Source organism: Littorina saxatilis, linkage group LG3 (assembly GCF_037325665.1).
Source record: "Littorina saxatilis isolate snail1 linkage group LG3, US_GU_Lsax_2.0, whole genome shotgun sequence".
NCBI classification, from domain to species: domain Eukaryota; kingdom Metazoa; phylum Mollusca; class Gastropoda; order Littorinimorpha; family Littorinidae; genus Littorina; species Littorina saxatilis.
This window is the reverse complement of record NC_090247.1, coordinates 2,078,199-2,094,943: the sequence shown is the minus strand read 5'-3', so window position 1 is coordinate 2,094,943 and position 16,745 is coordinate 2,078,199. Positions and strand designations below refer to the sequence as shown.

The 16,745-nt window shown below is 40.6% G+C and overlaps 1 protein-coding gene across 2 annotated transcripts in view; it reads left to right on the top strand.

Annotated features, from left to right (window-relative positions):
* LOC138961377 (receptor-type tyrosine-protein phosphatase beta-like) overlaps nucleotides 1-16,745 on the top strand; it is an 81,940-nt gene that overhangs the window by 22,247 nt on the left and 42,948 nt on the right. For both annotated transcript variants that reach the window (XM_070332990.1, XM_070332991.1), the window contains exons 6-13: nucleotides 214-498; nucleotides 1,372-1,571; nucleotides 3,830-4,028; nucleotides 5,042-5,212; nucleotides 6,949-7,077; nucleotides 8,527-8,672; nucleotides 9,717-9,818; nucleotides 15,213-15,282. In XM_070332990.1, the coding sequence (XP_070189091.1) occupies nucleotides 214-498; nucleotides 1,372-1,571; nucleotides 3,830-4,028; nucleotides 5,042-5,212; nucleotides 6,949-7,077; nucleotides 8,527-8,672; nucleotides 9,717-9,818; nucleotides 15,213-15,282 (1,302 nt within the window). The remainder of the gene's footprint in view (nucleotides 1-213; nucleotides 499-1,371; nucleotides 1,572-3,829; nucleotides 4,029-5,041; nucleotides 5,213-6,948; nucleotides 7,078-8,526; nucleotides 8,673-9,716; nucleotides 9,819-15,212; nucleotides 15,283-16,745) is intronic.

Genomic DNA, 16,745 nt, shown 5'->3' with positions numbered 1-16,745 from the left:
CGAAAACTGTTTGAGTTATAAGCCTGTGACTAAGGTGACCCTCACACTGTTACCAGACACTCCCCAGACTTATATTAAGCCTAGCGCAGAACCGCGCGAGGTGACATGCGACTCATTTCGTGGTGGAGGGTCACATATGAAGATTACCTTTGAAAGTAGAATGAAAGTAGAATGTTACTCTTTCAGAGCAAACTTGCATTTGAACAATTTCAGAGCCGGCAGTTCCAGGACCACTGATGGAGTCGCCCTATCCCGGCCCTGAAGTCACAATCAAGTTTAACAGATCTAACGGTCACGTGGACGAATATAACGTCAGTCTTCAGACTGGTGAAAGTAAACAAGTTATTAGTGAAAAGGATGGTGGTGTTCAGTCAGTGATGTTTTCCAACCTGACGCCGGGTGCGTTCTACAACGTCACCATCGTGGCCGTCATCACCGGACCCAATCCAAACGTCTTGAGTGACCCATACCAGGAAGAGTTCAGAGTCAAAGCCAACAGTAAGTATGTCATAAGAGATTTAACGAGTCCACACATATTTTCACATAGAGACTGCACGCTTGATCGGAAAATCAACTGTGTGTTGACTGTGTTGGTATTCCGGCTGGTCATTTTACTATGGGACACATTTGTATTTGGTGTTCGTTTTGTAGGTATTCCGGCTGGTCATTTTACTATGGGACACATTTGTATTTGGTGTTCGTTTTGTTGGTATTCCGGCTGGTCATTTTACTATGGGACACATTTGTATTTGGTGTTCGTTTTGTTGGTATTCCGGCTGGTCATTTTACTATGGGACACATTTGTATTTGGTATTCGTTTTGTTGGTATTCCGGCTGGTCATTTTACTATGGGACACATTTGTATTTGGTATTCGTTTTGTTGGTATTCCGGCTGGTCATTTTACTATGGGACGCATTTGTATTCGGTGTTCGTTTTGTTGGTATTCCGGCTGGTCATTTTACTATGGGACACATTTGTATTAGGTATTCGTTTTGTTGGTATTCCGGCTGGTCATTTTACTATGGGACACATTTGTATTTGGTATTCGTTTTGTTGGCCTTAAACTTTAAATGTGCTCCACGATTTTAGAGCACTTTTTGTGGGGCACCTTTGCAATTGATGGAGCACAAACAATGTGCCCCAAATAATGTGGGATTACTGACATCGTTCGCCAAGGATACTAGCTGATGATTACATGAGTATCTACTGTACCCGTGATATGGAAAACTTAGTGCTCCCGGGACCTGCTGTTTTTAAGGTTAGTGCGTCACGAGACCCCCTTCTAGTGAGTGTTCAGTTCCATTGTGTAAGGCCAACTGATTGACAAAATGTATTGGTTTTGCTTTACGCGACTTGTTTTTAATTTGCAGGCTCCGGGAAGGTAGACAATCTCAAAGTGGAAGACGCAAAGGGGAGTCGCTGGCTTGACGTGTCTTGGCAGAAACCGACCAACCCAAATGGCAAAATGACTGGATATCTCTTGGTAGCGCAAGTCTCACCAACAGGTTCATGTGCATCAGCGATCAGTGTTCAGTGTACTGACTGCTCAGAGGGCATGGGGGACATTCAAGTAAGGATATCCTTCCTTTCAGTAATCATGTCTTCTGTTCTTAACTTAGATGCACACGTTTGTGTCAAGCATTTTTGGGGAAAGTACAAGTATTCGCATACCTCACAAATGAAGCCAAAATCCCAATTACTTGGAACTGAAACCATCTTCTCAATCTCTGAGTCTGGTCGTCCGGCCATGGGCAAAGCCACAGTCGCAGTAGGATTGACGTGTAAAGGATTTCAGGCTTTTTTTGTCCAGGTGCATGGAAATGCAAGTGAATGGATTCGTGCAAACTCAATTCCCTTGTATGCCCTTTCTTATGGCATTCCATTTGTCAAATAATTATTTGGATACTTTTTCATGTTTTTTTCACCAGTATTAGCTAAATAATCATTATTTAGAAGCTCATGTGCTAAATAAGTAATTGTTTATAAGCAATGTAAAACAATTCTAAATAATTTGTTGTTTACGTAAACCATTCATTGTTTACCTAAACAATTCATTTTTTACGTAAATAATTCATTGTTTACGTAAATAATTCATTGTTTACGTAAATAATGTATTGTTTACACAAATAATCACTTATTTCACAAAATAATATTTTTTGGGTGGATAAAGTGAGCAGTTGCTAAATAAATCATTGTTTATTTCATTTTCATTTCATTTTCATTACTTTATTGTCCCATCGCTGGGAAATTTGGGTCGCTTCCTCCCAGTGGAAAGCTAGCAGCAACGGAGTCGCGCTACCCAGGTGTCTGCGTGTTTATAGGTGTATTCAGCCACCTGCACTTATGGCAGAATGACCAAGGTCTTTTACGTGCCATTGTGATGACACGGGGGTGGGACATGGCTTCCGTCTCTGGGTCTGCACATAAAGTTGACCCGTGTCCGTCCCGTTTACCTATATAATGCATTATTTAGCAGTTTTCATTATTTAGGGGAATCAAGAATTGACTTCTAAGCTTCATTTGTTTTCTTTGTGTATGATATACTATAATTCAATACAAGGTATCTCCAAACATTATTTATCAGAAAATGTTCGTAAATTTGTTTATTTTACAAGCTGAAATTGCCGTACGAAAAGAACTGAATGCGAAAACAAACAAAAGGTCAAGGTCATGACCGGGAGTGTTTAGTGTTTGCATTCTCTCCATTGAAGTTGTTGAAAAAAAGTTTTCCGTCCTAAGTTTTCTGTTCTGTCTCAACAAAAACTTTCTCTTTCCGCAGCAGGACCAGGTCCGCCAGACAGAATGCCGCATATATATGGCATCAGCAGCAGCGCGTGAAAAAACTTCCAAAATGTCTCTGGTTTCAATATTATCGTTCCTTCCTGCTCCCTCGGCCATTTTGAATTCCTTCGTGACGCGAAAATTCTCCGTAGTTTCGAATATGTTTTTACTTTTCTCTTTGAAATGAAACGATTAAAGGAAGAGAAATGGAAAGACAGGCATGTTGTTGGGACATAAACAGAACAGAGAACATAAGGGGAAAAACTGTGTTTCAATAACTTCAAGCAAGAAAATGCAAACACTAAACACTCCCGGCAGGGAAAAACCTTAATTGACCTTGACCTTTGACTGTGTTTGAGATCAGTTATTTTCGTACAGTAATTTCGGCTTGTAAAATAAACAAAATAATATCCAAACAACAGCTATTTTAAGATAAGAGTGTGTGGAGAGACCTTGTATTCAATTATAGTAATCACTGAAAGACATAAAACTTAGTTCAGAAGCGAATCCTAGAAACCCCTAAATAATGGAAAATGTGTTGGCTAAACAATTCATTGTTTACGTAAATAATTCATTGTTTACGTAAATAATGATTTATTTAGCAACATTGCTGATTGTTTATAAACAATGTAATATAAGTCTAAATAATATATTGTTTACGTAAACAATATATTATTTAGACGTAATTGTTTAGGTAAATAATGAATGGTTTACGTAAACAAACAATTATTTAGAATTGTTTTACATTGTTTATAAACAATTACTTATTTAGCACATATGAGCTTCTAAATAATGATTATTTAGCTAAAACTGGTGAAAAAAACATGAACAAGTATCCAAATAATTATTTCACAAACGGAATGCCATACTTTCTGAGCTTGAGGACGCCACATTCACTGTGTCATCAGCCTCGCTGTGGAAATAGCATTGTCTGAATTTGATACAGTACAGCCAACTAAAATTGTAACCTGTAGAGATTGTCGAACGCTGACATTTTGCGTCCTCGTCAGGTTGAACATAAAAAGTATTATGTGTGCTTTGTTTCAGACTCAGAAGTTGAAGACACTCAACTGTAACACATCCAGTAATCAGACAACATCCAGCACACATCTGAATTCTAACACAAAGTTTACAGGGAACCTGACGGGTCTGCTGCCTGACCTGTTATACAAAGTGCAAGTCTATCCTTACAACGAGGAGGGGGAGGGTACTGTCAATCAAATAATGAACACGACAAAAGAAGAAGGTGAGTGCTGCTTCATTAAAGAGTTTGTAGAGGAGGGAGGATCTTGATCGAACAGTTTGTCGATTTGAGAGAGAAAAAAACAACAACAGCAAGATGTGTTACTTTGCTTGATTGTTGAAGCAGCCTTGCACTGCCGGCCAGTCTTTATGTCAAGCATTTTCACAGGCCACTGTATCTCCTTCAACTGTTATCCACGCCAAGAAAGTGGCTCTATATGGGTAGAGTTGTTTCCAGTGATTCTCCCATACCAAGGAAGGTATTCAGCTTGAAAATTTGACCTTTTCTCTTTCATACTGCAGTCATTGAGAGTTACTGGGGTCATGTGCATGTGGGAACTTGCAGCGGAATAATCAGCTATGTGAGAACTGCTCACCACAGACATAATTTGGTTAGTAGCACACAGAGAAAGCGAAATAGCCGGCATATCTGGTATGACTAAAAATACCAATTTGAAATGTTTGATTTTTAGGCCGAAAAGTGGATGATTAAAGCTTGGCTTGACATTATTTGTAATCGCTGTTTCCCGTTCAGTGAGCAATGCAGGAAGTCCGCAGCACAGAAAGAAAACACTTGATTATATATTAAAACCCGAAACCTAGACACACTAACGTTCAAAAATGAAGAATAGAAAACAATACGGTTTTATTTGTGAAACGTTTTGTAAAATGCAACACAAACGGAATCACAAGCGCACCTCCACCTGTTGGTGTTTAAACGGGGAACGAACAAAGCACACGGCAGACTTGTAATGATAAGGAAGTGAAAACTTAGCTTTGATATTTAAAAGATGACACACACACACACACACACACACACACACACACACACACACACACACACACACACACACACACACACACACACACACACACACACACACGCTCACACGCACACACACACGCTCACACGCACACACACACGAACACACACACACACACACACGTACGTACACACACACACACATGCACACGCATATTTCCCCCATCACATGCACGCGTTGTGTCTGTCACCAGCTGCCGAACCGCTGCATGACGTGATGGCAGTGCCTGGTGGTGTGGGTCAGCTGAATGTGACCTGGATACCCGGGGTGAGGACTGGAAAGACTAACTACACTGTTACTTGGGAAGAGAAATACAGCCTTACTTCTGATCAATTCACCCTTGTCAACAGCACCACGATTACAGGTAATCACATTGCATGTCATTACACTTTCAGGAATGTGTACATTGACCAGAAGCTAGAATAGTGACTAAACGCCAATCCCATTGCATACGTATAGGTTACAACACGAGTGGTTTTTTATATGGCTTGTATTTCAGTCAAGACCCAGCGGATGAATATCATCGGGAGACACGAGCCTTTGGCGAGTGTCTCTCGATTGATATTCCCGCTGGGTCTTGACTGAAATACAAGCCATATAAAAAACCACGAGTGTTGTAATCTGTATATCCCATTCTACCATCAAACACAAAGTGTAGACTACTAGCGGCACTGTTGCGATCTGTGCAGGGTAAAACTGTTGCCAGCGAGACTTAGCCCTTTTGCAACCTTAAACTAAGTGACCGTCGCTGAAAAAATAAAACGAATGAGTGCATCGATAAGTACGCGGTAACACTACTTTCAGACCATTTAAAAGCTTTAAGTAAAGGTTCATAAGTTGCAAGAAAGTAATGAAGTCGAATAGAAATTAATTTAGTTGAAGCGCACAATTCTTTTGTTTTGCGTTTCAGGTCGGCAGAACGGGCGAAACGGGTTTGGGACCCATTTGGCTTACTCGATTCAGAATTGATTCCACGTTGTTTTTCTCGAACGTGTGTAATTAGGCTTATTGACAGAGAAGCAAATCTTAGGGAACAAATATGTAGGTTTAGATTTAACCATTTGCTCCCTATTTGAAATGTATCTACGTGATTAACTGTTTTGCGAGTGTGTTTGCATGGATGAACTTAAACTGGTATGGGTGAGAGGAAAACGCGACCGACACGTCTGTCACCGCCGATTGATTGCATTTTGAAGGAATATGACTGGATTACGGAAAAATATGTGGACTTACTGCAGAGCCAGGCAAAAGAGTAGACTTGCTCGCAAAACATGTGAAACAGCCGATGTTTGATAGCTGAAGGCGCACACCGGCAAAACACACTACCGACAGATTCTCAAAAGTCGTCTGCTAACGATGCAAGGGGAGGGTACTCGTGTTTTTGTTTTGGTTCGCTAGCATCTGGTTATCTTGTAAGTTGAATGTTCGTTTTTTTCGACCTGCATTGCATTCATTATGAAAGAAACTTTTGCTTATTGCATCTCATACATCAGATCAGTTCTGAGATTCATTTTTGCGTGCAACTGATATGGTTTTCTGAGCCGTGCAATACGATTTTAGAACTTCATACAAATGTGTCACATTGTTCGGCGCGAGCGAGGTCAAAGGTCGGGAGGAAAGTAGTCCTTTGCCCAAATCGGAATCTGCACTATCATATATTTTTTGGAGTCCATGATGTATTTATTGAGCTATAAAAATACAACATATATACCCATACTGAAGTAACAGAGACAAAGAAGGGAGGTCATGGGATATATGCGGTTATGTAGGCAGTAAATAATAAATACTTATGTCTTAAGTTATGGTATTATGTGTACGGTGAGACATTTTCTTTGTGTTTGACTTTGAATTTTCCTGAATGTTAACAGTTTGTGAAGAGTTGGTTGAGAGCAAAACAGAATAAGATGTATGCTAAGTCGGTCTCGTATAATGTGACACCCTCTTGAGACAAGAAACATAAACAACCAACCAACCTGAATGTCTGTATTAGTCAGCTCAGGTTAAGATTCTCAAGGGGCTTGATTTAGCGGGTCGCACTGAAACCACGCTGTCATGTAAGTTTTTATATGCCACGATTGTGTTCTCATTTGTCCAATATAGGTTACGATAACCAAATGCATCAAATCAACGGTCTGCTGAGCTACTGGGATTATCGAGTCAGCGTGCAGGCTTCAGCACCCCTTGGTGCCAGTGACAATAAAACAACTACTGCGACGACCAGATCTTCAGGTAGTAACTTTTCTATTTTTCTCTCCTGTTTCATATCATGTTAGAAATGCAGTTTCAGGCAATTTGGAACATGCTGTCTGCAAGATCATCTTTGTCAACAACAGATTTTTAGAGTTAAACAGCAATGAACTTCTGTCAAGACTCTCTGGTCTTCTCGTCTACCGTTTTTGTGACGGTCGTTTTCATATAAAGTAACGAAGAGAAACACTCCAAGATCCTGCTGCAGGAAATTAAAATTACAACTACGTGATCTTTAAAAAGACTAGCGGTAATGCTCTTTTGTAAAGTTGTAAGCTTTGCTGTTGCACAAATCTGGAGAATACAAGTTAATGCGCTACAAGATAAAAGGCTTGGGTAAGAGTCGCAGTAGAAGTCTAGAATCTCATTATCTGCAGAGCGGCTTGCAGAATTCAATCAGCCTTTCCTGGTCAGCATTCTGAAACGCAAACGGCGACCGGTCGACTGTATCTCTGCAGGCTTATACTGCAATTGCCAGGCCTATTTATGACCTCCCATATGACTGTGTGTTTTTGTCGTTTACTTTTAGATGTATTAATTATTGAAGCGGGTGTTTTGTCTTCTTCTTAGTATCACCCATTCCTGTTGAAAATTGATGAATTAAGATGACCTGAAAACAGAGCAAATTCGTTTGGGGTAATGACATAATGCTTGCGTAATACGTTCTTCATTGATCGTACTGTTCACTTACCTTTTTCTAAATAATGTTATTGATGAGAAGATTTTTCCTGTAAATTGTGTGCATTTCTGAGCGCTCCAAATCTGTATCCGTACATAATCATAATATATATGAACTAGGGGTCCTTAACGTCCTCGCAGGACATTTAGTTTTTCGGAACATGATTCATTTGAGCGATGATGCGTTAAGCTGCCGTTATGCACCATACATGGCCCAGCTCATCCGACTTCAGCGTGTTTTTATATCGGAGTGGTATTTCTCCTAGACTGGTGGCTTTACAGGGCTGTCGAGTCCAGTCTACCCGGCTATTTGGCCATAGCTGGCTGGTTTGTTTATCTGAGGTAACCTTCCCCAGGGCTAGAGCTTATAATGCGGCTCTTGATCGCATGGTGCTCCCGTCATTGGACACCTGGGGTATTTCTTGAGTGTAACAGTGCCACCTGTTACCCTGCCCCATCCTGCTGGAAGCACCGCCATTTGGTCCGCGACTGCTTATTCTTCCTAGCAAGCCTGGCTTATCTCGCAGCTAACCTCCATATCTGAAGGCCACCCCACTATCCGCCACCTGTGGACGCGCCTGGTTGGGGGTGGTCGCCCTTACTTTTCCAGGAAAACAGGAGTTGATGATACGCTAAGAATTATATGTATTAACTAACCTTTGTGATTTTAAAGATCATGTGTTTGACAGAGCAGCGGTGTCTGAAGCCAACATGGTTATATTATCCCTGTCGGTTGGTTTCCTTCTTCTCCAGAACCTGGACAAGTACAGACACTGCAGCTGACGCCTGACGAAAACGATGCCAGCAAACTTGTGCTGACGTTTGAATGTCCAGAGGAAAGGGAACGGAACGGAAACATTTCAAAATTCATGTACAATAGTAGTACCGCCAATAGTGAGGTGCGTGAAGATTAAGCATGTTGTGGGACTTGCAAGATGTGTCCCTGATTTGTTTAGTAATTCGTGAGATGTGTTTTATTATGTGATTCAGCGCAAATATTAGTCGTAGCAATTATTAACAACGTCAGTAAAGAGAGTACGGAGCACATAAAGGAAAACAATAACATGAACTGCTTGAATTTGCTTTCAGCTTTCCTAAAAGTTCTATTCTCTGTTTCGCATGCCGTTCTTACAGATCGATAGTGTATCTGCTTCCGACGAAAACTTAAAAACAAATCTATTGCTTATTTTCTGTATGGTCCCACATTTTTCTGTATGGTCCCACATTTTTCGAAATAGTAGGGTTGTGTGTGTCACATCACATGTAATTGTTTGTGGCTTTCGAAAGGTCGACCGTCGACTGGGGTGAACAGGTAATGATACAAACTATGGAATATGTTCCTTTCTATGGTGTTTTTGTTGCTGCGTGAAACGAGACAAAACTGCAAGCATTCATTGAATAAGTGCTAAATAAGTCATAGCTGAATCTGTTTTTGAAAATTAATAACCATTTGAAATAGCGTTTGTATGTACACCTTTAAATGTTGGGACATGCTTAAATAGAACACCTTACAGAGAAAGTCACGCAATGTTAACTCGTCTATTCGATGTGTAATGATGATTTAATGTTCACGTTTTGTTTGTTCGAGTAATGTAAAAGTTACAGGTAGTACGAAGTTGGCTGAACTGTTTTTAAGCCATCACGAGAACATATTAAAGGATGCAGCAGAGAAGAATTAAGGCTCATTTAACGATTATGGAAAACAAGACATGAAGGGCGAGAGAGAGAGAGAGAGAGAGAGAGAGAGAGAGAGAGAGAGAGAGAGAGAGAGAGAGAGAGAGAGAGAGAGAGAGAGAGAGAGAGGGGGAGAGAAAGAGAGAGAGAGTGTGTGAGAGAGAGATAGAGAGAGAGAGAGAGAGAGACAGAGACAGAGAGAGAGAGAGAGAGAGAGAGAGAGAGAGAGAGAGAGAGGGAGAGAAACGTGTAAACATGTCTTATTTCAGTTTCCCAATCCAAGAAAGCCAAAGGGGGATCTGACATGGGAAAATGACTGTGTTTTTAACCAGACCCTCGAAGTCTCCGCAGAAACGTTATATACCATCAACGTGAGTTCAGTTTTTGTATACTCTTTATTGTTTGGTTTCCCTCTTAATGTGTTTCCCTCTTAATGTGTTTCCCTCTTAATGTGTTTCCCTCTTTTGACCCTCTTTATATTTTACGCCAGTTTTACTCGTTTGCAAAACCTGAGGCGCCGCACTGTGGTGGCCGCATCTTTCAATCTACTTCATTTTCATGTTCGTACCCTCTCCATTGCTTTCTCCCAATCCAAAGCTAGCAGCAACAAGAGTGGCGCTTCCCTGCTGTGTGTGTTTAGGTGTGATCAGCCACCTGCACTTCTGGCACAATTACCGTGCGAGGTCTTTTACATGCCTCCGTGGTGACATGGGGGTGGTACATGAATACCGTCTCTCACTCAGCACATACTGTTGACTCGTGTCTGACCGGACCCTGATTGGAACCCGTGACACGAGGGTCACAAGTCCAGCTGATTACAAGTAACCCCCTTCCCCCACCTCCCCCCCCCCTTCCGTGAAGAGTGCAAATGACGTCAGTTTAAAAATTGATATAGGGCAATTCCAAAAAAAATACACACCTAAGCCTGAAATTCAAAATGGAATTGACGGCTTTTTCACCGTACATATGCCATGATAGATGATTATAGTTACTCATACTATTCATCGTTTGCCTCTTATTCATACTCCCCTTGCATGCCGCCATTTTGTGGTTTTTCAAATATCTAATGATAATACTTTTTGAGACATATTCAAAACATTTTCCACCCCAAAATGGTGCCACGTCAGTGACGTTTTGGGTACAAAAACGTTTTGCGGCGATGAACCGATTGGTTGATTTTTTAATTTTTTTAATTTTAGTTTTCTTTGCTTTTCAGTGGATGAGTCTAACCATGTGATTTGGGTTTGTTTGTCCCCATTTTGTTGTGCACCAAAGTGGGTCACTGACGTGGCACTGTTTTGTACACGTCTGTGGCATTTTGGTACCATGTGTACTTGTTACTGGTAGATTTTAACCAATTTTTGTGTGAGATTCTTTTATTTCCTAACTCAGGTAAACACAGTTGTTTCTGGAGAAAGCTAAGCACAAAAAGGAGATCATTTGGCCTTTATTTTTTATTTTTAGTGCAATTAAACCGAGTGATGTGTAGGAGGTATGATCCCCCCAAAAATGATCAAAACGCTTTTATACATGTTTCAGGTAACTGATCATATTAAGTAATATATCATTGGAAAGGTAAAACATTTAACTGGTTAGCCTTTCAGAGATGACGTCATTAGGTTGCTACATCATAAATGACGAGGAATCAACTAGGTCACTTTTGAATTATGCTTCAAAGGGGGTTCTTTTGTCAAGCACCATGAACAACTCCACCTCTGTGCCAGAGTGTAGCTAGGTAATGACACAAAGGAAATGTCTACAGAGGTGAAGAAAGTTACATGAATCAAAGCTGCTTCATATTCTACAATCTGACAAAATAAAACGGAAATCAAAACTGGGGAAAAAGGGAACAACTCTGAATAGCCCAAAAGACTTCCGGAGAGCTCTTCAAACAAGACGAATATGTAGCTGCTTTATCAAAACTTAAAAACTAAGATTAAAAGTGTACATACGAGTATAAAGTGCAAGACTTAAACTTTCATATAGAACAGTCTGCAGAATTCTACACAATGACCTTCAGTTTCAAAAGTTGGCTGCAAACTGGATGCCTCATAAGCTGACAGGGAAACGGAAGAAGCAACAGGTTTCTGTTGCAATCCGCTCAACCGTTTTGAACCAAGTAGACCCAAACTTGTGATGAATGTAGTCACTGAAAATGTTGCTGTCGATATTCTGTCTGCTAACAGAACTGTCACATACTATGCAGAAACCTTATTACCCAAACTTACTCACGAGTTCAGCAGTCAACGACTAAACTGCGAAACCCAGACCTCCCTTCTTCTCCATTGACAATGCCAGTCCCCACAAAATAGGGGCCGTAACTCCACTCCTTAAAGTCTAAATAATCCAATCTTTGCCTCACATACTCTTCAGACCTGATTTAACTCCTTGTGATTTCTGGTTATTCCCTCTATGAAAACAAGACTTTGTGTCAAGAAGTTGTACTGTTTCCAAGACAAAAAACAAGCTGACAAATCAAAGTTTAAAACCAACCCCAAATAAGGCCATCTTATGACGTCTACTTCGCTCAGGCACTTGTGACTTTGCACCGATGTAGGAGGAGAGCAGTTCTAATGGCTACTGTAGTTTGAGCCAGATACGCCAAACAGTCTTCGCGAAAATCACATTTTATCATTTTGTTTGGATCATACCTCGTAGCGCTAATTCTCATGCAACAATGTTGGAGTTTAGTTATGTACACATTTACAATTAACGTGGTATTCTCGACTAACACCAACAAAACATAAAGTGGAATAGTGTGTTGCACATTTAGGATCTTGTCGAATGTACATACTCATTTGTTTTTACATGAGTGTATAATGGTTGCTAAATTGCCGGGAGGGAAGACAGCCAAGAACGTCAAAATAATGACAGCTCAATACAAAATCGTTTGAATGACGTTTTCGAGCTAGAATCAGGAGCAATTTATTTTTCTTATAATGTGTACTTGTTCGACCGCCACGTTTGAATGCAATATTTTTGGAAATCAAGGCGTTGTCTGAAGTTTATAAGAAAAAAAACGAGTGACCTTGACCGGTGACCTTGAGAAGTTACCTTGACCCGGAATGCTTTAAATGTATTTGCTGGAGGTGTATGTTTCTTTTAAGTGTATCAATATAATTATGTACAAAATGTCCAATTCAAATCATTAGTTCAAAAGTTATTTAGATGGGCAATCATGGTGTCGGTGGACCAACGGGCGGACCAACGGACAGACGGACGGAGAGACAAAGAGCCGTATAGTCAGTGGTTCAACAATGGCTGAGAAGATCAATAATCAGTTAAAAATCGTCCGTGTGAAACTACCTATATTTTAACACCAATAAAGTATTACCATAGGCATTGAACATTAAATTCACACGTGCCACGTCAGTGACGCTCAAGTGCCACGTAAGTGACGCTACATATTAACCGCTTGTGGGAAGAATACATTTAATATATGCAATTTCTTTCTTATTTCAGTAAGTATGATATGTCTTGACTATGATCTAACAAAATCACATGATTTAGTTGGCTAAACTCATAGAATTTTTGAATTTCGCTTAGTGAGTGAAATACAGGTGAGCATTTTTGCCATGTCAGTGACGTTTTTTCAAACTCAAGTTAAGTACCCTTAGCTATTCTTACCTTAACATTTTTCACCTTGGGTATGAAGGTTGTCATGTTTGGGGAAATCTCTGCACAAATTTGAGCTGATAAAAGCATCATGAATATGGCTTTTATGGCAAATAATGTCTGAGTTTATGTGCGAATGCCACGTCAGTGACGCTAGAATTGCCCTATATTTTTTCCTACATTTATTTTTCTCCCAAGAGACTTAGACATTCATACTTTTTACTTTCAACAAGAAGAGCAAACGCTCGATCGAGTCACTTTCGCAGTTCTGAATATTATATGAGGCATCAGATGGACAGGAAGAAATTGCTATTCACAACACAATGAGTCACGTTCACATAAAATTTGAGCCCGGTCACTTTTATAGTTTCCGAGAAAAGCCCAACGTTAAGTTGTGTGTTGCCGAACAGAAAAGGCTAGTTATCTCCCTTGTTTTTCTGATAACGTTCGTAAAAGGCTACAGATGTAAATACTTTGATGTAAAGAATAATCCTACAAAGTTTCAATCACATCCGATGAACTTTGTCAAAGATATAAAATGTCTAATTTTTCCTTTGACGCTGACCTGTGACCTTGAAAAAGGTCAAAGGTAAACGAATCCATCGTTAAAGTGTAGAGGTCATTGGAGGTCACGACTAAACAAAATATGAGTCCGATCGCTTTGATAGTTTCCGAGATACTTTGTCAAAGATATAAAATGTCTAATTTTTCCTTTGACGCTGACCTGTGACCTTGAAAAAGGTCAAAGGTCAACGAAACCATCGTTAAAGTGTAGAGGTCATTGGAGGTCACGACTAAACAAAATATGAGCCCGATCGCTTTGATAGTTTCCGAGAAAAGTCCAACGTTAAGGTGGTGTCTACGGACGGCCGGCCGGCCGGCCGGCCGGCCGGACAGACTAACACTGACCGATTACATAGAGTCACTTTTTCTCAAGTGACTCAAAAACAGCCGAACAACAGAAAAGCAGCGATGAACGTGCAAGCGTGTATTGGTGTCTTTTAATTTTGATCAGAAAGTGGTCGAACCGATGAAAGGTGTCCATCACTTGTTTGCTTTCTACGTTCTATGTGTCACTGCATGTACAGATTAGAGTTCGAACGTGAAGCTAACGTCGGTGTGCCTGCTTTCCATTGACTGAATGGCTAATCATGCTTCGGCATTGTTTTTTGGAAGGGATTGAGGAGTGGATGGAGGTTATGGTATCAGCAGGGGTGGGACTTTTCCGCGAATCCGCGGATTTCCGCGGACACAACTTACGAATTCCGCTGGAGTAATCTATTTTTTCGCGTCCCATTTCATCACAGTATCTATAACTTGTTGACTAAATGATATGGAGAGAAGTGAAGATGGAACAGAACACTGGAGGCTTGAGAGTTAAATTGTGCTGTCTGAAAACTCCTGATAACTAATAGTCATTTTGAGCTTCAATGCTTTGGGGCGTCACTTGGATCATACTATTGCCAGTATTGGATTATGGATACATGGTTCATTACGCAAATATGCACCATTACAATGTTACCATTGTTGTGTGAAAGTGTTTTTTATGTTTGTTTTGTGTGTGTGTTTTTTTTTTTTTTTTTTTGGGGGGGGGGTGAGGAGAATGTCTTTTTTACCTGATCCAAACAAGTTGAATTTTAGTCTCAAAATGCACCAGATTGCACAGATTTTAATGTACCATTTAAAAAAAATCGGGGGAGCATGCCCCCAAACCCCCCTAGAATAAAGGGATTTCCTTTTTTTTCATCACAAGAGAGTCCCAGCCCTGATCAGGGAAACAGCTGAATGTTCTATGCGCTAGCATGATTTCCACACTGAGTTTACACCTTATCAACTGTTCCCTTTCTAATATGCTATAAACCATGTCGTTTGTTTTGTTTTATTTTTATTTTTATTTTTTATTTTTTTATTTTTTTATGGTTTCTGAGGCATCAACTGACAAGTAATATAATTATGTTGTTAACTTGCAGACATACGTACCAAATAACGTTTGTGAACACAAACAAAAATCAATATGCTTTCACAATTTAGATCTATTTACCTGATCAGGAGTCAAATGCAACAATTAAAACTCAGCTCTTTTAGCACAGGTTTTTTTTCTTCTCACAGAAACTGAAGTCGTCAAACGTTTGTCTGAATGACTGTTTCAGGTATACGCCGTCACGGAGGGAAACTTGAATGGATCAGTTTCCACTCAAACAGTCAACATTTCAGCTACACGTGAGCTCAATTTTCAGGAACACTCCGCTTACGATTTTCCAGAAGAGAATTAAATGTGTGGTCACTTAGCTTAAAAGTGAAGATCATTTTGTGAAACTTTGTTTTGTTACCGTTTTATGGTGTATTGCTGTTACTGTTGGGACTTTTTTTCTTCTTTTTTTCAAAGAATCTTTTTTGTGTGTGTGACATTTCCGAAGACAATCGAGGCTGCTGTCTGTGGCTACAGCGTGCAACAAAGGTGCCATGTGTTCGTTTTTATTTTACATTTGTTTTGTTTGTTTTAGTACTTTTTTTCACTTAAGTTTTGCCTAAATGTTTGAAGGTAGACCACGAATCGAGACGACAGTGGTGGTGGCGATGGGTATGGGTATAGGTATGGCAGACCGCTTGCATATTTGGCTCCCCGCTCGTCAGCGATAATATGCAGCCAAATCCTCCGTCTTAAGCCTTCTGCGTTCTGCGCTGACGCCAGAAGCCCGTTGGTCGACCTAAACCAGTCTTGCAACGCGTTGGAATCCTCCAAATCTTAGTCGACGAAGCAAACCAGACCTGTCGTCTGAACAGCTCGTGCTGAAAAGAAAGAAAGAACATGTGATCTCCCCGACCAATCAACTGTCGCCTGTCATAGAACATGTGATCTCCCTGACCAATCACCCCAGTCGCCTACCATGCACACGTATAGCATGCTTGAATCCCGTGATTTAACATGTTCCCTCCAGTGAACGAAAAATCACCCCATGTACCCGCACGGATTACACGCCGGCAATTTCCTCGTGCATTTCGTGGTCAACTCTACACTTTCGCAATGCGGCATCCAGCACAGGCGCATTGCATTGCACTTTGGGAAAGGCGCCCCACAAAGGGTTCCTTTCTCACTCAGGCCCTTCAATCAGGGGTGGGCTTATGATATGCTGGGTGATCTTAGAATAACCCTTTTTAGCGGATGAGCGTATGATACGAAGAGCGGGGCACGAGGTGAGTGTCTGCAGAAAAAATGTAATAACTCCTAAAATACTAATTATCCTGCAACCATATTACAGTTGTCAAAACCCGAAATGTAGCGCTACTTATTCACGTTGCTCTTTTTACAAAAAATGCGTATCTATTGAATAACTATCCAAAACACAAGGCAGGTCGCTGATTTGTGGTCGGGTGCTCTTATGAAATACCCCCTGTGCGCTTATGATAGCTTGATTTTTCGGATCGGATGCGCTTATGACTGGTTTTTCGCTGCGCTGCTTAGCTCCCACTTTCTTGCTAACGGGCTGACGATCAACAGTGGACCTTTTGTCGTCTCAGACTTCACAGCTTCAGAGTCACAGTCATCATCATCAGATGCAGATGCAGATACAGCCACACAACCCTCCTCGTAATAAACGATGTGAGGGTAATATGCAGGTAGAACTTTCCCAACTAGTGTCGCTAGAGCATTTATTTCATTTTTGATCCCATGCTCAAAGTTT